Here is a 23,576-nt window from a genome sequence, read left to right as displayed (position 1 = left end):
GGACGCCGGCCGGCGAGATGGCGAAGATGGCGGCGACGCTGGGCTCTGTAGGTACGCTGGCAACGGAGCCGGGGGAGGACGCCTTTCGGAAGCTTTTCCGCTTCTACCGGCAGAGCCGCCCCGGGACCGCAGACCTGGGAGGGGTCATCGACTTCTCGGCGGCCCCCGCAGCCCGCGGCACGGCGCCCGGTGCCCACAAGGTACAGAGATAGGAGCGGCGTGCATCTCCTCGTCGTCTTGGTTTCTTGGAGGGCATTCAGTGTCCTCCTCACATTTTACCACTTGCAGACTGGTTGTTATTAAGCGGTCCCAGCTTCCGTGGGCACGGAAGTGGACTGCCCACAAAACACCACCCTTTGGTGGATAAGAGCTCCGCTCCACGCGGCCATTCGTTGCTGCGCTCTCGGTCAAAAATGCCAAGGAATTGGTATTTATTCCTCCTATTAATTTGCGTTTCTACTTATATTTGTGTAAGTAACTGTAAGTCATATTCATAGACGTTAAGGTAGCGCTGTGCAGCTGGAAAGAGCCAAATAACCTAGTCATCCCAGACCTGGGAGGGATCGGTGTTGTTCAACTGTTGTCCGTAAAACTGGTGCCTGCCTTGCCTGAGCCTTCTGGAAAGAAGGCCTTGAAAGATTCTGGGATAATCTCTACAAGTTGAAAGTAAAGGGCTGCGGAATCCAAGCATCACCCATTACGTATTTCTACTTTTCCCCATGGACATTTAAGAAAAGTACCGTGGGGGCGGGGGCACGAGGAACACAGGGAGAATCACAGCTATGGAGTATTGTATACTTTCTTCACAATTGCTTCAGCCCTAAGGCTGCCTGATCCCTTAATTTGCCTTTGGTATTGTACACATATGGCTGAGTGGGGCATTCTTTCCAAGCTTAGTAATAGTTCTCAATAAAATTGGAATGCCATAATACCATCATATTTGTCTAGAACTCAGCTTCTTAAGAAACTTCCTTGTTAGCCGAAATGGGCTTAGGAGTTGTCAGTATAGCCCTGGCTGGTGTGGTTCGGTGGATTGAGTGCCAGCCTGCAGATGGAAAAAGGTTGCCAATTTGATTGCCAGTCAGGGCACATGCCTGGGTTGTGGGCCAGTACCCAGCTGATGGTATGAGAGAAGCAACCGGTTGCTGTTTCTCTCTCACACATCATGTTTCTCTTCCTCCTTTTCCCTCTCTCTTAAAGTAAATAAAAATTTTAATTAAAAAAAAAACTTAAAAAATGAGTTGTCAATATAACATACAGAAAGTCTGCACCCTAAGAATAATACAGCTGATTTTGGGGGAGAGCTTCGCAGATCCCCATTCAGCTACTTTTTTGCCCGTACTTGACCATAATAATACTTCAATACTTTCAGAATGTAAGTCACCTGAGAAGGTGACATTGTGTCTAACACATGCCTAAAACAGTACTCAGTAAATACACTATTGAGTACATCAAAACTTGGGTATCCCCCCCCCAAAAAAAACTATATTGAAAGTAGCAAATTAGATAAGAAAGTTACTATTAAAAGACACCTAATGAGAGCAGTGGGAAATGTGAGGGAGGCAACAGAAAAACTATTTAAAAGCCCAGTGTTTGATTCAATTTAGCATATGATAGGTCCACAAACTTACTTTGAGAGTGCTGCTGCTGAATTACAGTGCACTATTAAACTATGGTCTGTTAAAGAAACTATCACAAATTACTTAAAACATTTTATCAGCCTCTAGGTACTGGAACAGTTAGTTTGGTCAGGACCCTCAGAGCATTCCAGATAGCCATGTTATTATACAGACTAGTTATGTATCAGCCACATGTTGGTATTTTGGCTGGAAATCTCCACACTTGGTGAAGTTACTAGAATAAGAGATCATATCTCTTTGAAAGAGAACATTTGCTGTATGCTAAAGCAAGCCAGACCCTAAGTTTATTACTTTTGAAAGAATAAAGCTGTTTGTTTTTTTCCCTAATGTCCTTTAATGACTGCATAATGGATCTCTTAACCAATTTAATGAGCCATTCATAAGATGCTCTACATGCAAATAAAACTTGATGAGCCCCTGAAAAACTTAATTCCTAATTAATTAACAGAGGTAAAAAGTTATGAGTGTCAACTTGAAGTTTTATCTAAAAAAGAGCAAATGTTATACTTTTAGCAAACGGTTCCAAGTGTTTTATTGATAAATTTTTTCTGTATGTTTATAGTGTTCTCTTTCCATTCTCTTAACTCTCCCCAGCCTGGTGTTCCTCATAGCTTTGTTTAAACATCAACTGTGTGCCTCAGGACCATCATTATTAGCCCTGACAGAAGTAAATAGCATTGTGACTCAAAGTATTGTAGTACACCAAACACCTTTGGTGATCAGAGTCCAATAAGACATAACAAAGGTATGGTATCATAAGAAAAGGTAGTCTTGAAAGCCAAAATCATCCTGATTCTCATTACTACCTATCTTAATTTTAAATAGTTTTCTAGTGTTTATTAGCATATAGATGAGGAAACTGGGGCACTAAGAAATTAAGTGATTTATGTAAGTCTTAAATAAGTAAGTGGTGGAACTGAGTTTTAGATTCCAGACTTAGGACTTCTAACTTTGCCCCATACCAGAAATGTCTTTAAAGGTTTGAGGTCCTCAGAGCTGAACTATAAAATAACTTTAGCCCTCTGACTTGTTTCCTTTCTGCCAGGTGGTCAGATCTCAGTTAAGTGTGTCCTCAGTCAGTGACCACGATGCACACAGAGCAGGACTTCAGCCAGTCAGCAAGTGGCGAGCTTATGGACTCAAAGACTATCCTGGTGAGTACAGCTGACCTCAAAGATGAAATCAGTCATTTGTCTAATTTCAGAAGAGGAGCTTATAAGCTAATAAGTAGACAAAGAAACAAGTAAACACACAGAAGTGTTCCACTTCCTAATCTCTCCTAAATTCTGCTTCATCTGACTTTCACTTATTTAGCAGTCCCAAAGAATAGAACAGGAGTCAGCAGTGCTGCTTGTATTACAGAAAGTGGCACACCGGGTATGAATCAAAAACTAGGACATCAACTCTGGGCTCCCTGCTGCAGCCCTCTGAACACCCACCTCCTCTGGCAAAAGAACCACTTTGAGCAATAGAATAATTAATTCATAATGGTTACTCCAGACACAAAATCCCTATATTTTCAAATGGCATAACAACATAAAAATTGTTGCTATCATCAAGGCTGAATATTTTTTAAAAGAATTATAGTTAATGAGATCAAAAGTACTAATAGACTAACCTAGAATTTTCGTATTTTAGTGATGTTGGGTAGCTCATTTTACCAATAGATTAAGGTAATAATGAAGAGTGGGTGATGTTGCCCTGGCTGATGTGGCTCAGTGGATTGAGCACCAGCCTGCAAACCAAAATGTGTCCAGTTTGATTCCCCATCATGGGTCGCAGGCCAGGTCCCCAGTTGGGGGCAGGTGAGAGGCAAGCAAACATTGATGTTTCTCTCCTTCTTTTTCTTCCTCCCTTTGCCTCTCTCTAAAAATAAATAAATGAAAAATTTTTAAAAAGAATGGGTAATGTTATTGTTCAATATTATTAATATAATTTAATATTTTAAATAGTATTAATATTTTTAAAAGATTTATTATTAATGAATTATTCAGAAAATATGGAAATGCCTTGTTTGGCCAAATAATCTTGTATCTGTCATCTTGTTTCTTTCTAGAGGACATAAAGTTGACATTGCACTTGTGATTTTAAATATAGATTAAAGCAGGAAATACCCCTTAAAAATATTAATTTTTTTGTTATGCTAAGGGCCAGGTCGATATTACAGCTCTGAATACAGTATGACCATTAAAGTATGTAATAACATGGAAGGGTATAACAGCTTTAAGATTTTAGTTCTGTATAAAAGAACTAAAGACTGGCCTTAGGACTGAAATCACAAAGGAAACAGTCGAATGATGGGCTTTCTACCTCAGAACATTGCTCTCCATGAGTTTAGGTGCATGCATCACCCTCAGTCTTTTAATCATGTTTTTGTTCTTGAAGGCTGCCCTTTACCTTTCAGACAGACCTAGCTCCTGTTTTCAAAGCCATGTTTCCCTTAACAGATTGTTCAGACTACATAGTTATCAACCCCACTTGGGTTTCCTTTATCCAAATTGGCGTACTTGCTTTGGAGTTTTTCTAGGATTTTACACATCATTTGATTTGGTACCTCACTGTGTCCCTAAAGACTTGATGGTCTTCCCAGCCATTGTAAGCTGCAGTAAATAGAAGTACAGTATAATGTCCAAAACCTGGGAGGTGACAGTCTCTTCTTACTCTGACTTGACTAGAGGGATTTTGTTTACTTACGGATTCTGCTTATGAAGGAACCTGGGTACACCACAGCCTGTTCTTAGGAGAGTGAGCAGAAAGCTGATGGGTCTGAAAACCAGAAACTAAATCTGGGGAAGGGTAGAGTTGAGAGGGAACATGATAATTCAAATATTTGAAAAGTCGTACACAAGAAGGGATGGGAAACAGTGCACACTAGTGGTTAAAGCCTAGGTTCTGACACCAAGTGACCTGGATTCATATCCCAGCTCTACCATCTACTGCTGTATGACCCTGGGCAAGTTTCTTAACTCTTGGCCTCAGATGAGGATTATGAGGACTAAATGTGAGTATGCATGTAAAGTGCTTAGGTCAGTGACTGGCCCATAATAAAAGCTCAATAAATGTCATCTGTAAAGCTAGAGATATTTATCAGGAAGAATTAAAAACAAATTTGGGTTTGCTCTATGTATCAGAACCTAAGGTCAATGCATGAAAATTTACAAGAGGTACATTTTAACTCAGTGACAGGAAGACAACATTTGTCTGAAATGGGCTGCCTAAAAGGGTATGAAATTTCCTGTCACTGGTCAATTTTGCACTAGATCAGGGGTATTCTTCCTTTGATCTCGTATTTTGGGGATGCTATAATCTTTTCTTTTTAAAATAGTGCTGAAACCATATGGTAGATTATCGGGTGTTTTCATAATCTTTTTTTTTTCCTTTGGAAATACTGATGGTCCTCTCACTCTCCTAAATTACTTGGAGAATTTTACTGATACATGAAATGCAAAAGTGATGTCCACACTTATAAGCAAATGTTCTCATTTTTATCCTCCAGTTTTAGAGGAAAAGGAGTTTCTTCAGTTCAGCCAGTCCCTTCACCTTTTTGATCCTACCTTCTTTCACCTTTTCCAGCTTTCAAGACCCTGCTCTCTTCCTTTCCTCACTTCTTTTTTTAACCAGCTCTTCTCTGCTGGCTTTTTCTTCACAATCTATAAGCATGCTTTGGTCTTTTAAAACCCTAAAAGCTGTAAACTCTGCCCTTAATTTCTTTGTTCCTCTAGCTACTCCTCAGTGTTTGCTTCTTTTCACAGCCAGGCTCTTAAAAGACATCTGGTCAGAGGAGGAGGGTGGGGATGCTGGGTGGAAAAGGTGAAGGAATTAAGAAAAAAAAAATCTCACAGACACAGAAAACACCGTAGAAGGAAAGCGGGGTGGGGGGAGGTAGAAGAAGGTATGGGGGGGGGGGTAAATGGTGACTGAAGAAGACTTGGAGTGGTAAACACATCATATAATGTACAGATGATGTATTTATAGAATTGTACACCTGAAACCTATATAATTTTATTAACCAACATCACCCAGTAAATTCAGTTAAAAACTAAAAATAAAAGGCATTATCCTTATTACTGTCTCTATGCCCTTTTTTCAAGTACTTCATGAAGGACAGTTTTTCAACTCTTTATCTCTAATTCTTAAGAAAGTACATAGTATATATTTGTTGAATGTGTGGTTAATTAGTCCTTACCATGCACAGAATTCCACTTAAATATTGTTATTTGTCTTTTACAAAGGATAAAAATGAGGTTAGATTACTTTCAAGGTCACAAGGATCTTCTCAGCACACACGCTGTAGGTAAACGTGTTGTGCCATTCCGGGCAGATGTACATACCATATTCCTTCCCTACTATTTTAATCAGGAGACAGAAATCACACCATTTATTTTAACTATGATTATTTAAAGATTCTTTAGCCAGAAAATAGAAAATGGAAAAGGCAAAAAGGGAATGCTGAGATACCAAAAATGGTAACTGCAAGAAGCAGCCATCACCTCTATAAATGATGACACCTGGTGAAAATTTAGGCATATTCAGTTCTAAAGTTCACTTTGGGGTAACACAATTGATAAATTGTGGAATGTTTATTTCTCTTTGGAATTACCCCAAAAGCCAGAGATATTTGCATAGTGGTGCATGTCTAGTGTTCATCAAACTTGTTACTAACTTGAAGGAACTCCTCTTCCTCTACAATTGGAGAACAGGAATGTAAACATTTACATATAGGTGTGGAAGCCCCTGGAAGCATAAGCAGAAGGAGATGGAGAGTAAGTAGTAAAGTAGAGTGTATAAGGACATCAGCAGAAATGTTATCTGAATAACTGATGGAGAATTTCTTCCTCCTTTCTTTCCCACCCATCTTTTGTATAGGATTTATTTTCATCCCAAATCCCTTCCTCCCAGGTTACCAGTGGCACTGGGTGAAGCAGTGCCTTAAGTTGTATTCCCAGAAACCTAATGTATGTAACCTGGACAAACACATGACTAAAGAAGAGACCCAAGATCTATGGGAACACAGCAAAGAGTTTCTAAGGTAGGTTTTATCAATCACAACAAAATTGTTAGTATTCAGCTCAGGTCATCACAGATCTTTAAAGGAACTATTCTGTAATGATGAAGTGAAAGGAACTGGCTTGTTTGTTTTTCCCTCATTTCTACTCAAATGCAGCACAATTATATTCCTTCCCCCTGGAACATTTGAACAGATGCTTTGACAGTTAACAGTAAATTGAGATCCATTTCAGAGATTTCCTTAACATAGGTAAGATGTCAGGTATATTTTCATGAATCATCAGATGACCGATTTTCATTTAGTTTCAGCCCTTTTTTCTACTTAAAGCAAGTTCCTTTGAAGACTTGTGGTATCCTGGCAAAAACGGAAAGGTCTTTATCTCTACTGTCTTAGATGAAGTCAATTTCATCAGCTGCTTTGTGGCAGGTCAGTTGTTCTTCATGAGAACTAATGTTTCTACCTTACTGTTGTTTCAGCATCCACACAAGTGGATCACTTGTGTGCCAGGAATGATGCTGAGCATTGGCAATACAAAGTAGGCCACTGTCCCTGTACTTAGGAGTGCATAGTCTATGGCAGTAATTCATTGTCAACAGGAATAACTATCATAGAGCTCAGCAAGGAAAATGCTTTGGGGGCCAGAGGAAGAAACAGTTGTTTCAAGCAGGAAGGAGGTGTCAAAAAAGAAAAAGATTTTTTTTAATTGAGTTCATTGTCCTCTTTTCTTTCCCCTCTGTCCATTTGAACTGGGTATCCAAAAATGATTAGGAGTTTGGTCAATCAGAGAAGCAAAATGCTGTTTTGGGTAGAGGAAGCAGCCTGAGCAAAGAGGTAGTACTTAAAACAGTGAGTTCTGTGGGATAGGAGTACAAGATTTGTGCATTTGTGTGTTTGTGCAACAGTTACTGAGTTTCTGCTGTGTCAGATACTGTTGTTTGAGTGTGGGAGGTTCAAAGACAGTAAGACACAGTTCCTGCCGTCTAGAAATGTGTAGGTTAGTCAAGGACAGAGACATAACCATGTAACTAAATACAATTTGGCAGGTACAGCAATAGAATTTATAAGATATTTTGGGTATGGTCATTCAGGTGGCTAGATTGGAGGTAGATTGTGAGAAATGCTTCCTGGAAATTGTGGATAGAACTGGTATGAGGTGAAGCAGGAAAGGTAGGTTAGGGCCAGACTATAAAGGGTTAAGTGCTGTGTAGAGCACTAGTTCTAGAGTCAGGTTGCCTGGGTTCAAATTCCAGCTCTGCCACTTAAAAGCTGTGTGACCTTGAGCAAGTTTCTTAACCTGTCAGTGCCTCATAGTAGTTCTTTCCTCATTTGATAGTGTGAGGATTAAATAAGAGAGTATGTGAGAAATCCTTAGCCTCTTAAAACCGTTATATCAGCTTTGTAAGTTCTATTTGGACTTGGTTGCTCTAATGGTGCAATTTGAGTGAAATTAGTCAGAGAGCTTAGAGTTGATTATTAAACCAGCCTGTGTTTTCAAGTAATTTTTTTCCTTCTGACAAACGACTCAGCAGAAATTTCAGTTGTCATCTTCTAAGATAGGTCAGACCAATCTCTTATCAAAAATAAAAAATGTGATAGTCGTACCTTCTGTTGTCAAGGGTTGGAAGAACTTGGTATGCTCAGACATTGCTGGCAGCGTTGAAAATTGATTAGGGCCCGAGTTCTTCTTGGGTCACTGCCTGATATATATTTGTTTTCTCATCTGGGAAACAAAGAAATCAGACTGGATAAGTATTCAGTGTGGTTAAATTGAGGTCAGTTAGAGTACATGCCAGCTTTCCCCACATTTCCAGAGCATACCAGAAAGAGAGAGGGTCTGTTGTTCAAAAAGATTCCCCTGCAGATTGTAATTATCAACTATATCACCCATATAATGAACCACAGAACTAGAGGACCTCTAAGGATCCTTTCAGTTTCAACTTTCTACATTTCTATGGTCAGGGAAGAAGAAATTTTAAATAAAAAAAAAAATACTTGAACTTAGAAGCAAAAATAAGTGTGTTCACAAAATTAGGACGCCTCAAGTCAATGTTTTGTTCAAAGTTTACTGTCAATGAATAGTATAGCTAGAAATTCTTGCACAGAATATAATAGTATAAACATCTACATTGTAGCATCATCTGGAATTGGGGGAAAAAATGAGAAACAACCTAAGTGTCAGTAGAACACAGCCAACCCTATAGCAAATATAGTAGGGTCTGCTATAGTGGGGTTGTTATGAATGAAATCATTTCTCAGCATCTCCCTCACAGCCCCCTTAGTCTAAGCCACCATCACTTACTACAGTAGCCTAACTATTACAGAGAGAAAGGGGGTTCTTTTACATGTCGCCTTGGTGTAAAACCCAACAACTCATGTTGAGGAAAACAGGTCTTAATTTACAATATTCCAACCTGGGGAGGGCTGTGAGCACTTCAGCTCAGAGCCCTGTTCTCCCACGGGACCCAGCACTTTCCCTGCTTCCCAAAGGCTATAAGTCAAAAACATGCCCAGAAGAAGTTCCCCATCCCTTATCTGACAGCTTTCTCCTTCAGGATCTGGGGTACGATGTCATCAGCCTCCATATACAGTCCAGGAAAACATGTGCCATGTTGCACTGGATCACGTATGGTTCTCCCTTTGCCCTTTTAAAGCCACATGGTATCCTTCTCTGCCCTCCTTGCAAACTGCGTGAATCTCCTCTCCTCTTCTCTTCCTGTCTTTCCTTCCTCTCCTCTTCTCCAAATGGCTGCTGTCCTCTCCTTAAATCCCTGACTGGCCTGTGACGCAGTAGGCGTGGTAACTGGTTCTGACCATTCACGGAACCTTCCACAGGTCTTGTTTATTCACTGCTCATTATTCCTTGGAGCTGTGGAAGAACCCAAGCCATTAACTAAGACCCTAGCTACCAGCCATAGATATGCAAAAGCATCTTGAAAGCTGTTTCCCTTCCCCCATCCTCCAAACCACGGGCTCCAGGGTTTTCTTTGGGACCCCAGTCTGTAACATAACCACTTTCCCTGTGTCTGTTCTTGTGCCTCCTCAGTCTGTTTTCAGAGTATAGAATCCTTGTCACCTTTTATTGCTTCTCATAAGCAGTCCTGCGGTTCAGTTCTGATATGGACCATGCACGTCAGAATGGTCATCACAAGTAAAGGGCGTGGTCCCCAAGCAAACTCCCCTCACTTCAGGCACCAGTCACAAGTTTGGGACATCCCCAAGTTGCCTGCACTTCTGACCAAATGGTACAAATTTAGGGAAGTTACCCACAAAGCTGGAAACATGCTTACAGTTACAGAAGGGTCCTGATGCATCGCTTCCATATCCTCTTGCCCTGGAATCAGGACGGGTCACCCTCCCAGGAAGCTCTCCCAGGCCTTAATGTTCAGAGTTTTTATTGGGGTTTTACGACTTAAGCATGTTTGATTGAATCATTGGTTACATAATTGAACTCAATTTCTGATCCCCCACCTAGCCCCTGAGGAGTGGCTAATTAATATCATATCACTCTACTCAAAAGACTCAATCCTCTAATCAGATGGTTGGTCTTTCTAACTTGACAAGCCTACATGATGAGTCATTTTAGCATGAACCGTAAATAACAAAGACATTCCTATTGTCCTAGGGTTTAAAAGCTTTCTCCCAAAAACCAGGGTCAAAGGCCAGTCAAATTCTTTGCTACACAACACTTAGAATAAAATCAGAAGTTTTTACCAAGGTCTGCAAGGCCTAGATGATCTGGCCCCAGGCCACCTCTCCAACCTCATTTCCTACCATTTCTTTTCATTTATTTTCCAATCATACTGGTCTCCATGCTATTCCTTAAACACATCAGGCATCCTTAGATTTTTTTTTTTAATATTTTTTATTTATTTTGAGAGGTGAGGGAAGGGAGAGAAAAAGAGGAGAGAAACATCAATGTGTGAAATAACAGTTGCCTCTCATACACCCCTAAAGGGGACCTGACCCGCCACCCAGGCATGTGCCTTGACCAGAAAGCAAACTGGTGACCTTTCAGTCTGGAGCAACACGGAACCCACTGAGCCACACCAGTCAGGGTCATGCTCAGATTCTCTGTGCAAACTGTTCCTTCTGCCTGGAAAGCTTTTCTTTTAGATAACCAATGACTTGCTTCCTTTAGGTCTTTGTTCTAGTATCATCTTATTAGAAATGATTCCCTTACCATTCAATTAATAGTCCTCTTTTCCCGCCCTCTTTATTCCCTTGCCCTATGTTTTTATTTTTCAGTGAAAAAGGTGCTTACTAAATATTTGTGGAATTAGTTAATGGATACTTTTGTGTACCTTTTTAATTTTGTGAATGTATTATTAAATCAAAAATAACTTTAAGGAATAGGACAAGACTGAATACAAATTTAAATAAAGCAACTTTGTTCTGTAAGCTTATGAAATGCCTTGTATTCATTTTTGTATAAGTAAAAATAATTTTATTTGATATTCGTAATGTGGAAGCAGAAATCATCTTTTCCCCTTTCTGCTCCTTGAAGACTTTGTTATGGTGCTATTAATAACATTTATTATAGTGAATCCAGTCATCTGGAAAACAAAAGAAAGCCACTGGCCCTAGGAAGCATCAGCTCTAGGCAAAAAAATAAAAATAAAAAGTCAAACAACCAAGAAAAGTGCTATTAGAAGCCAGGACAGGAAAATGTTTCTAGACTAAAGAAGAGCCAACCATGTTCATAGGCCTAGGATTTGAGACTCACCACTTAAGTGAAACTAAGAAACTAGTTTTGGTAGAGAGGTGGTAGCAAAAGTCAGATTGCAGTGAGGGGTGGGGGGTGAGGATGGCAAATATTTAGTCCTTTTAGGAAGGTTTGATTGTAAAGAGAAGGAGTGATAGATAGATACAGGGCTGAGGGAAACAGGACATAGACAGGAGGCTTGAGTGAGAGAGAGGTCAAGTTGGGAGGTTGGCCTTAGTGCAAAGAAGTGGGACCACTGCTGCAACAAGGAGGGGAGGGTGGGTAAAGACTTTGAAAAGTTCAGAATTGTAGGGGAGGAAAATTGAAATCATTCACTGGATCATTTGATCAGGCTTCTATTCTCATTGTACTAGAAGGGAATGAGAGCAGGACCGAGAACTTGATAGGAATGAAGACGATTCAGAACAGAAGGTAGAAGATTAGATAAAACTAAATATTTGCAAAATAGCAAAAGGAAGTTAGCTGTTAAGATAGAATTTGATGTCTACTTGCAGTGAGTGATGGAGAGTCAGTTTGAGAAAAGACAAAACTGGAAGCACTCAAGTACCAAAAAGAAAATGGACTTCTATGGACAGGAGATGAAACTTTGAGATGGAAAGTTGTGCTTATGCACACTAATATTCAGAATTGTGAAAAACACAATTCCCAAGCCTTTAAAAATGATTAAGAAAAAGAAACAAATACCTGCAATAGCATTTTGAAGTTTTGTTTTGTTTTTTATCATGAACAGCTTTAGATTTTTTTCTATCCTGAGTACTTTAGCTTTCACAGTGATTCACTAACATCCCTTGAGGCCAGAAAGGAAATACTAATGCTTAATTATGACACTCAAACTGCCCACTGCATGGAGTTCATTTCCACCCTGTTAGGGTTTGGTTGAAAGCAGTGCCATAGAGCATGATTGCTGAGAGAATGCCAGCACTCACATAAATACTTACCCATGACAGAAGGTGAGCAAACTGCTGTGTGGGCACATGCACCAGGGGAGAAGGTGGCTAGCCCACCCATCCATCATCCTCTGCTAGTGCCTGGAGGAGCAGCAGGACAAGGAGCATATGGTGTTCCTCTCTGCAGTGAGAACCGACAATTGGGGTCACACTTGCTTGAAAATATTTTTTTTATATAATTGAGTTAAGATTTAAATAAAGTTAGGTGGCAACGTGTTCCTTGCATTCCTAAGGGTGGATATGGCAACTCTGTTGGCATTGAGCCTCCTTGGTCTCTTTGAACAAGTCAGGTTTAAAAAGAGAACAGCCCACCCACACCTTTCATTAATTTCTCAGTGTTTTCTGCTTGGAAATGATCTGGGAGCTTGTTAAATTTGGTTTTGGCCTTATCTATTCACAATGTCGAGGGGTGAATTTTTTGGACTCTGTTACCCAGGAGGCCCATGGGTCCCTAAGATAGTACTCAGACAAGAAATGTCTAGTGTTGGCCAGTTCTGCTGTCGCATCTGAAAGGCAAGTGTTAAAACAATTATTGCTACTTTCCTTCCAGAAATTCTAAAAGCAAGAAGTGAAATCAAGTTCTTAGCAGAGGGTATGAAGTGAGGGATGGAATCTTATACCTATGTGGGTCTAACACATTATACAAAAATATATTTTAAATTCCCCTTAAAATGGCACGGACACTCAATGATCACAACTTTCACTAAGCAAGTCCTTAAGTTTTGTTTCTCCTTTTTGTTATGGTATCTGGGTTTAATGCTTTTGAAAGTAAGGCTCTGGCTTCTTTTATATCCTTGGACCAATCCCCCTTTATAAGGCAAAGCCCAGAGCCTTATAGTGATGCAGTTTGTTTCTAAAAAGGAACTGTATTTAAAAAGACATATAGGGTGGTTTCACTCATGTTTGATTGCTATTATATTTTGATAATTTTGTTGTGAATACCATAAACCTATCTTAATTATAATTATGCCTAACCTCTTCTTGAAGAACATTAGAGTGAATCTTTTGATGGAAAAGCAACTTGTTGGTGCCGTATCAAATATCTAAAATAACATCACTTTCTGAATTACTTCCAGAGCTACATTATTGTTATCTTTATTTGTTCAGATTGGTCTGATTGTTTTTTAAAGGATACTTACAGCATTTTTAGTTTTTGGTTTTTTTTAAGCCAGGTATTATATGATTTTTTTTTTTTTTTTTTTAGAGAGAGAGAAGGGAGGGGAGGGAGAAACATCAGTCGGTTGCCTCTCGCACGCCCCCAGCTGGACCTGGCCTCCAACCCAGGCATGTTTCCTGCCTGGGAATCAAACCGGCAACCTTTCGGTTTGCAGCCCAGGGCTCAGTCCACTGAGCCACACCAGCCAGGGCCAGATCAGTCTGATTTTGAGGTAGTAGAATGGCTTCTAGGAAGACATGGAAATGTTTTGTTTTGATTTGTTTTGTTTTAATTTTGTCTAGAATAGTGTTCTCTAAGTGTGGTCCCAGCCAGTGGCATCAGCATCACTTAGGAACTTAGAAATGCATGCACATTCTTAGGCACCTAGATCTACTGAATCAATTTATAGGTGCAGGCCCAGCATGTGAATTTTAACAAGCTCTGTAGATGATTCTGAAGAGCATTAAAGTTTGAAAACCACTTGGCAGAAACTAAGTGGGGAACACACAAGTTCTCTAAAAGCTTTCTGTCCAACTCTTCTGTTTGCTATCTAGGTACTCAGGACACTATTTTGAGTTCTAGATTCCATTTATATAATACTGACTTTAGCATCTTTCTTTTCTCACTCATTAAAAACACTAGCTCTAATATCCATGAAATCATTGTTCTTCAGCAGCATTTTCTCCTGAGATTTTTTTTTTTTTTTTTTTTTTTTTTTGCTGTTTTATTTTTCAATTGTTTACATTCAGTATTTCTTGTATTAGTTTCAGGTATATGAGATTATCTTTAAATAAGGAATTAGGTACTACATAATATCTTGGAAAGAGGAATAAATAGAATGGATCACCTCTATAGAGTCATTATGTACTGGAACTATGTTTTTATTACTGTTAACTACAAGATTCACATGAGTCCAGAAATAAGAAATACTTAGTTTTCTCTCAGTGCTGCTAAAATAGAAAATTTTTTTTATGAGGGCTATATCAGAGAGTCCTTTTATTTGTACCTTTAACTGAAGAAACGTTGGTAGAACTCAGGTTGTGTTACTATGTTGCCCTTTGTTTGTTCGTTTGTTTTAAGTTTTTACACACAAAGTTTAAATAATGCATGGTGGTTATACATAGTAACTGTTCACATCAGCTAATTGCAGTCACTGGCCAAGCCTACATATCTTTTCCCCTAAATTGGTCTCCAAGTTCCGTGATTCATTCACCAGGAGGACTCACGGGGCTCAGCAAACAGTTGTACTTATGGAAAAAGATTATTACAGTGAAAGAATACAAAGCAAAGGGAGCAAAGTCCAGGGAAAACCAGGCTTGAGTTTCCAGGGTGCTCTCCCAGTGAAGTCACACAGAATGCACTCATTACCCCCAGCAACAAATTGTGATGTGTTAAGTGTTGTCTACTGGGGAAGCTCAGTGCCCAGTTTTTACTATCACTGGTCACATAGGCAGTCTGCCTAACACATGCCAAAATTTCAGACTCCCTTTCAGAAAGAAAGTAGGTGTTCAACATTACTGTTAGTGCCAGCATTTGAGGTGCAGTGAGCTACAGTTCTGGGAATGCTGTGACCCTCGAAAATCCAACTTCCAGCAGCCTGCCAAGGGCCAACTTGTAAGCAGCCCTTTCAGAAGATAGCTGTCAGATCTGCTGTGCCTCTTTTCTGTGTGGCTGTCCTAAATAAATTAGTGTGTGTTTTGTTTCTTTCTTAATTCTAGTGGCCCACAGTCTTGTGCTGTTCGATTTAATAGTGGACTTTATACTGCCTTGAATTTTCCCATCATTTCTTCTTATGCATACCTGTCATCTCCTGTGAGAATACAGACTCCTTAAAATAGTCTTAATCTTTTTTAAACAGCAATGATTCTTGAACAGAAAACTTTTGGGGTAAATTATGTAAATTACACAGAAAAAAAATTAAGAAAATAAAATGCTAGGTTAGGCCTAGCATTCTTGTATTTTTAGATACTTAGAAGTAAATGGACCCAACAAGCTTCCTCTTTAGAAAAAGTTAATCCCATAGATTTGATCAGACAAGCTATTAACTGCAGAAAAGGCAACTCTGTTTTACAGAAACTTCCTGTGGTTTGAACAAGGGGTGTCAGAAGCCAAATTACAATGGTCCTTAGTAGTTAACTAAGCCTCAATTAACTAAGCTATCTAAGAAATCATGTTAATCCAGTTATTGATGATATACTGTTTTGCCAAACTTGCCTCAACCTGCAGTTCTGGGAAGCCATCATCATTATAGACATTGCGATAGCTGTGATTAATCATACACCACTTTTAGCAAACCTAAACCTAATTAAACATGTTGTGTTAGCCAAATTTCAATTACCCATAGTGCTCTTGGTTGCATTTTTCATGGACCAGTGAAGACATTTCTGTTGTCATTCTTATTTTATCATCATTGAGATGCTGGACACTTGCCATTTAAAACTGATTCCGTGAAGCAGAGGATTTAGAACCAACGACAAGAAATTAGAAATGCTTTCATGTTTATTTAGTATTATTATATTCTTGGTCAGCTTATCTATTCTAATTTCCCCTATCAAGATCTTGGCTAACAGCATACACCATGGAATACCACATTTAGACTCTGAGGTCTATACAAATAACTGTTGCTGCCATTGAAGATAGATAAAATCCTCCTTTGTCTCTAATGTTTACAGATATAAAGAATTGAATAAGCGGAGACCCCGAAGCTTACTAGAGAAACTGCGATGGGTGACTCTAGGCTACCATTATAACTGGGACAGTAAGGTATTCAAATTTTCTTGCTAATTCCATTGTTTTCCATTTTTGTGCTACTTGGGCCCACATAGTGGGATTTCTTCCTGGTCAGGCTTACAACATCATATTACCCATTTGCAGAAGGATCTCTTTTATTTATTCCCTCCTTGATACAGTATCCCAGGAGGCATGAATAATTTATCAAGAGAAAATTTCTTCTTCAGATGCCCTAAGATTATATTATTTTATCAGAAGTCATCAGTACTTTCTCTTAGTAGGTTTCAGGGATATTGAGTTTTCTTTACTACCTTCAAGAGCAGTTGCCAATTATGATCTTTATTTCCATTATTTAGTGTTTGTTGAGCATTTATTTTCTACATAGTATCTGCCTGGAATAAAAGAAGATCCATATACTTCTGCTGTTCTCATCAATTCACAGAAGGACTTTCAGTGTCTTAAGTACCTCTGCCTGCTATGTAAGGTCAGAGCAAGAGAGAAATGGGAAAGAATGTCCTAAAGTTAACAAAGTTCCATGGGGTGTTGTTTTGTTTTTTTTGTTTTTTGCTTTGTTTTGTTTTTTGAGGTACAGTTTCTTTCCTGACCTCTATGTTTCAGAGAATGCCTCCTCTTATCACTGACAGTGCAGTGCCTCTTGTCTCAATGAGATATTTGCCACCAAGTAAAAGGACTAATTCTGAGAGTTAACTGAATAAAACAGGGTGGAATAGACCATTTTGCTTCTAACCAGTTACTGTCTAAAAGCTCTAGTTTCAGTCAACCCAGCTTATTGACATGCATATGAACTGATCAAAATAATGATGAGTTGCCAAAAATATTCATGATATAATTCTTCTTTTCAGTGATACTGGTTTAATGAAAAACTAGATATCTGTATTTGGGAAAATAGTCATGTGATTTTCTTCATATTAGACAACGTTGCCTTCAAAAAGGATAGTACCTACCTCTAAGGTAGTTGTGATAATTAAATGAGTAATGCTTATGTAGTGATTACAGCAGTGCCTGGCTGTTCTAAGCAGTTAAATACATTAACACAAATGTTAGATGACTGTTTTTTATGATCTTTTTATTGTTGACATTGTTATTCTCCAAGGACCTCAAAGTGAGCCCTGTTTACTAAGAAAAATATGCAGTTGAAATTATCAAAAACTGAGTAATCAGAGAACAATGAAAGAGAATTAAGAAAGAATAGAGCATGGACAGCTTGGAGAGGGTTCAAAGCCCAAAAAAGTAATTATTTCATTATAGTAGAAATGATATAGTGCTAGAATAGCAACTCTGAGTAGTTTGATCTTCTGCAAGGATTAAAACTTAAAATGGCACGTTCTCTAACTACACCCTTGGTTTTGAGATGTTCTATAGGAACTCTTTTTTATTTGCAGTTCAGGAAACAAAGAAAACAGGGAGATTCCAACTGAAGAGGGTTGGCCATGAAGGCTTTTCACAAACATCTTCCTAAACCTGAAATTAAAGCTCACTTCTGGTCACAGTAAACACATTCTCTCCAGAGTCATGACTGTTGGCTGCAGCTAGAATATTTCAGGACACTGGTAGGGATGTGAGACAAAAGTGGATTCTATAATCAGATTAGTGGTTGATTGAGCAAAAGGAGAAGAGAGAGGAGAGCATCAAGGCTGAGGAAGAGTGTCAGGCTGCTGTGGACACATTGCCAGAATACCTCTCCAACTCACCTACATAGGAGATTGCTTCCTGTCATTCTCCTGAAGATAGAGATTTTGTAGAGAGTGAGTGTTCTGGCCTTTGATTTTTCTAATGTTTATTGATTGATTGATTTTAGAGAGATAGGAAAGGGGGGGGGCATTTGTGCCCTGACCAGGGATTGAACCTGCAACCTTGGCGTATCAGGTATGCTCTAAGCAACTGAGCTACCGGGCCAGAGCCTCTTTTTTTTTTTTTTTTTTTTAGGAGAAGAGGGGTATTTGTGATCCTTAGATGCTAAAAATAAACAATGTTCAGGGAAGTAAGTGCTAAAAATTACTTCCATGTTAAGGCCCTGCCATGAGCCATGGTGTAAGTCAGTTTCAGTTCAGGTGTTTTAAGCATGTCATCCCATCAGATTGACCAGTGAAACCAGCACTATACCATGTTGCAGTCTGAGAGGTCCAAAACCAAGTAGCAGTAGTATTCAAGTTACCTATTGAAAAATAAATAAATAAACTTTGTATTTAGGATAGTTTTAGATTTACGGCAAAGTTGAAATATAGTATAGAGAGTTCCTGTATACCCTGTGCCCATTTCTCCTTATGTTAACATCTCCCTCTGTTATTAACATGGTACCTTTGTCTCAATTAGTGAACCAATAATAATACATTATTATTATAATGAAGCCCATACGTCATTCAAATTTTCTTAGTTTTTAACTGTCCTTCTGTTCCAGGATACCACATTACAAGTAGTCTTTATGTCATCTTTAGGCACCTCTTGGCAGTAACTTTTTTTTTTAGAAGTTGGGTCATCTTTTCTTTGCTTAACCCTCACCCGAGGATATATTTATTGATTTTTAGAGAGAGAGAAACGTCGATGTGACAGAGAAACATCAACCAGTTGCCTCCTGCACATGCCCCAGCTGGGGATTGAACCTGTAACCTCCTAGGTTTGTGCCCTGACTGGGGATTGAACCCATAACCTTTTGGTATATGGGATGATGCTCCAACCAGCCAAGCCACTTAGCCAGTGTTGCAGTAACAGTGTTTTGTTTTGTTTTTTACCCTAAGAGAACTATCCTGTTTGGGATTAAAGTATCCTAGAGTGGTTATAGTAATTACTTAATGTGTAGACTCACTGCAGGGTGAATTTTCTAATTTATCACTGCATAGCAGCATCTCCCATATCATAGGTGCTCGGTATTTTGAATGGCTCATTATTAGATTCTGGGATGCCTGAAAAAATGGATGGATAAATCATGCCATGCTAATATTACATATATGTTACATGATTTTTAAGTGGTAATTAACCTTATATCACAGTTTCCTATTTTCCTGAGATCATTGTTTATTTTTCTTATTTTTCCTACCTTTATCAAAGAAATACTCAGCAGATCATTATACACCTTTCCCTTCTGACCTGGCTTTCCTCTCAGAGCAAGTAGCTGCTGCCTGTGGATTTCAGGGTTTCCAAGCCGAAGCAGGTATCCTGAATTACTACCGATTAGATTCTACGCTGGGAATTCACGTAGATAAATCTGAACTCGATCACTCCAGACCCCTGCTGTCATTCAGGTAAGTTAGTTCTAGGGATTTGGGGTTCCTTTTCATCACCTCATTCCATTTATAAAGCATTTTAAAACTAAACTAAAATAAAAACTTTAAACTTAAAAAAAAAAAAGGCTGTATTTATAATCTTTCACTTCTGGGCATTTTAACAGTGTATCATAAGTAAAATTAGCCGATTCCTTTAAGAGTAATAACCAAATTACAGTTAATAATTCTGTTTAAGATGCATGGAGTCTGCCTTTTGTAATGAGAGGTACAGTCAGTGTAGAATAGGCAGGCGGAGGGCCATACAGCAAAGTAAGCATCTCTTTTGGAATAGAGAAAAGCAAAGCACACAAGCCTGAGAGTTCACTCTTCTTGTCGCCCTAAACATAAGTTTAAATTTGTGCCAAGTATTGCACCTGTATCTGCCAAAGAAAGTGCCTGACAGAATCTTTTATTATTACCTTGTCTTTAAAATGAACAGGAATGGATAAATACATTAAAGGACTTAAATATAGTAGTCCCCCCTTATCCACAGGGGTTGCATTCTAAGACCCCCAGGGGATACCTGAAACCAGAGATAATACCAAATACTAGCTATACTGTGTTTTTTCCTATGCATACATAACCTGTGATAAAGCTGATTTTATAAATTAGGCTCAGTAAGAGACTAACAACAGTAACTAATAAAATAGAACAATTATAACAATATATTGTACTAAAAGTTAGGTGAATGTGGTCACTAGTTTCAGGGGGTCCCTTGCTGAAGTCTTTATGTAGGCTCATTGCTTTGTGGTACAACATACTGCAGTCAGTCAGAACACATTTTCTGTTCATGTCTTCCACTCACGAATCTGATGCCCTTTCCACCTTAACTAAGCAGTGACCATGCACTGTGGCTGTAACTTGTATTTTGAGGTGTGACAACAAAACTAGCACAAATGTCTTTTTCCCTCTTCACAAGTTCATGGGTAGAAGATCCGTTCTGACTGTGGATCTTAGCAACCTTAGTACACTTTGTTTTTTTCTTTCCTTATTAAGTCAAGAACTTTCACCTTTTTACTTAAAGGAACCACTGTACAGCTTCTCTTTGGCATAGCTGAGTTGCCAGCAGCACTACTTTTATGCTTTGGGGCCCTTGTTAAGTTTAAGGGTTAGTTGAAACAAGCACCACAACACCATGACAGTCGATCTGAGAACCGAGAGTTACTACTAAGTGACTAATGGGTGGAGCGTGTATACAGCATGGACTCCCTGGACAAAGGGATTGATCATGTCCAGGCTGGACGGAGCAGAACGTTGGAAGACCTCATCACACTACTCAGAACAGCGTGCAATTTAAAACATGAATTGTTTATTGAATAGTTTATTTCTGAAATTGTTTCTGTTTAATAGTTTTGGACCACAGTTGACCATGTGTAACAAACTGCAGAAAGCAAAACTGGATAAAGGGGGACTAGTGTAATTATTTTATTGGAAGACTTAAATCTTAAAGATGCATCAGTAAAACTTATATGGGTAATGTTAAAACTAAATTCTTATTTTGCTTATTTAACTGCTTCAAATTTTATGTTGTTGCAGTCCTTGTGGGCTCTGACAAGTTCAAGTAGCAGATCATGGGTTAGTCACTCACAGACATAAGCCAAAAGATAAGAATTGTAGCACTGTTTAAAAGGAAAGATTTAGGAGCAATAAGTATTGAGCTGAAATTAGAAAATAATGCAATTAGCAGTAACATTAACAACCATGGTTAGTTAACAGCAACTTACTGTTGTGTTTTGTTTTACTTATTTTTTTGTAGCTTCGGACAGTCTGCCATCTTTCTCCTTGGTGGCCTCAAAAGAGATGAAGCCCCCACAGCCATGTTTATGCACAGCGGTGACATCATGGTAATGTCAGGTTTCAGCCGCCTGTTGAACCATGCAGTTCCAAAGGTCCTTCCAAGTTCAAAGGGGGAAAGCCTGCCTTGCTGCCTGGAAACACCTCCCCCAGCTGTCCTTCCGAGAGATTCGGTGGTAGAGTGCTGTTCTGTGGAGGACTGGCAGGTATGTGCCAGCTACTTGAAAACTGCCCGTGTTAACATGACTGTCCGACAGGTGCTGGCCACAGACCAGGACTTCCCTTTGGAGCCCGTGGAGGAGAATAAAAGAGACATCACCACTGAAGGTTTTTGCCATCTGGATGGCGAGAATAGCCAAGTAAAACGAGCCAGGTTAAACCCTGACAGCTGAGACTTGGAGAGCCCATTTTTTTTATTTAGTCAGATCTTAACAGTAAATGACCGTGCTGTTTTGTATTGCCATTGACTTTACTACCAAGACAAGCCAGAAACAGAGACGGGGAAAAACTCATCATTGAGCACACTGTTGCCTTGGAACCCATTCTGAAGAGTGAACTGACTTATCACAGACATTGATGCCTAACCAGGACACAGTAATGTATGTGGGAAACCCAAGGAGGTGTGACATTCTACAGCAGCCTTCTCAGCCTCTGCCAGTACCCTGAGGGAAGTAGGAGTGAGTTTCCATGTGTATGGAGTCTTTAAATACCTCAGATTTTATTAATGGGAAATGTAATAACCCTCACGCCACCCCATCTAGTGATTTTGTGATAAAATTGTGGTTCCATGAACCAACCATTAGTCTCACTTATTTATTCTTCCAGGTAATATCAAATCTTTTGATCATGTCTCCCATCTTTTCTGGCCTTCCCAGAATCCTATAACCATTAAGACCATGGAAATGGAAATCTCACCCCCTAGAAAAGAAATTAATCACAGCCATCTCTCTTTCATAAAAGGTAAATATTTATAAACCCAATGAAAGGTAACGGTAGTTTCTCCAGATGTCTTTTAGGTCTCCAAACGGTTGGATTTTTAGTGCAGTTTTAATTGTTGGACTGAAAAAGTCACAGGGATGTCCTGTAACGTGTTCTCTCTGTGAATAAACTTACTCGATTTTAAATTAAAGATCTGTATCTGTCTTTGAGGGTTAATGTATCTGGGAATAACTTTTTTTCCTATTTCTGCTTACTGTTGCTTTTGAAGGCCTCTGGCTGTTTCTACCCTACACCATCCCACTCTGCTCTACATATTCTTTGTGGCTGTCTCAGAGGAGAGAATATTCTTTGATATCCCAGTCATTGCTGCCTTTTTTTTATTTTAGAAGGCTTAGAAAATACATGAAGCATCAAGTTTTAATCTTTGTACCCTCACCAACTCAACTTGCTATACCCTGAGTTAAGTTACTGTACTTTTCTCTGGATCTCAATTTTCTTATTCATAAAGTGAAGATAATATTTACTCCCACCTTCCTAGAGGGGAATTGATATTTTGAATGATAGTGAGAATTTAGTGCTCCTTTCTAGAAACATCATGTGCCAATATTTTATTTGTTTGGATTCTTAGAAACATCCCAGCTTATATGGATGACTGGCTGGAAGCCACTGTGATAACCGCAGCTTGTCATGTGATTTGCTGAATTTTCTTTTCTCCTCTGTCCTGCCTTTTTTTTCTTACAAGCATTGAATATTAAGTTCATATTGTAATCCTTGGTAGGTTATTTTTATTGATTGATTTGAGAGAGCAAGAGAAACATTGGTCTATTATTCCACTTAATGTATGCATTCACTGGCTGATGCACTGACCGGGATCAGACCCACAACCTGGGTGTATCGGGACAATAATCTAACCAGCTGAGCCACCTGACCAGGGCATACAAGGTTTTTTTGTTACAAAATAAAAAATTAATAAAGTAATCCTACGTGTAACTAGTTTCTAAAATCAGTACATTATAGCCCTGGCCAGTGTGGCTCGGTTGGAACATCATCCCATAACCAAAAGGTTTGCGGTTTTGATTCCCAGTCAGGGCACATATCTAGGATGTAGGTTCAGTCCCCAGTACAATAACATACAGGAGGCAGCCGGTCGATGCTTCTCTCTCGCATTGATGTTTCTCTCTCAAAAAAGCAATGAAAAAATGCCCTCAGGTGAGGATAAAAAAAACAAAAATAAAATAAAATCAGTACATTATAGACAATTTTTATATAATTTAAATTACCACTGGAAAAGTCCCTTAAATTTTCCATAATGCAGATTATATGTGACCCACTGGTAAAACCAACAGCTTATCCTTCAG

The 23,576-nt window shown here is 39.1% G+C and overlaps 1 protein-coding gene across 2 annotated transcripts; it reads left to right on the top strand.

Annotated features, from left to right (window-relative positions):
* Nucleotides 1-5: 5 nt before the first annotated feature.
* Nucleotides 6-22,408, top strand: ALKBH1 (alkB homolog 1, histone H2A dioxygenase). Of its 2 annotated transcripts, none has more exons than XM_090271242.1 (6): nt 6-200; nt 2,686-2,794; nt 6,540-6,669; nt 16,147-16,237; nt 19,271-19,464; nt 21,242-22,408. In XM_090271242.1, exons 1-6 carry the CDS (start codon nt 18-20, stop codon nt 21,669-21,671), a joined length of 1,137 nt encoding a protein of 378 aa, XP_090127368.1. In that variant the 5' UTR covers nt 6-17; the 3' UTR covers nt 21,672-22,408. The 2 variants fall into 2 exon arrangements, with proteins under 2 accessions (XP_090127368.1, XP_090127367.1); XM_090271241.1 differs by having other exon boundaries at nt 6,507-6,669.
* The last annotated feature ends 1,168 nt before the right edge of the window (nt 22,409-23,576 follow it).

This window comes from Furipterus horrens, unplaced genomic scaffold, assembly GCF_987537825.1.
Source record: "Furipterus horrens unplaced genomic scaffold, mFurHor1.1.pri manual_scaffold_3, whole genome shotgun sequence".
Taxonomy (NCBI): Eukaryota; Metazoa; Chordata; class Mammalia; order Chiroptera; family Furipteridae; genus Furipterus; species Furipterus horrens.
Note: the sequence above shows the minus strand (reverse complement) of the source record. Positions and strands in the feature narration are given on the sequence as shown.

Coding starts and splice junctions, on each gene's coding strand:
- ALKBH1 (XM_090271241.1), top strand. CDS start 18: ATGGCGAAGATGGCGGCGACGCTGGGCTCTGTAGGTACGCTGGCAACG. Junction 201..2,685: donor CGGCGCCCGGTGCCCACAAG/GTACAGAGATAG, acceptor CCTTTCTGCCAG/GTGGTCAGATCTCAGTTAAG. Junction 6,670..16,146: donor CACAGCAAAGAGTTTCTAAG/GTAGGTTTTATC, acceptor TAATGTTTACAG/ATATAAAGAATTGAATAAGC.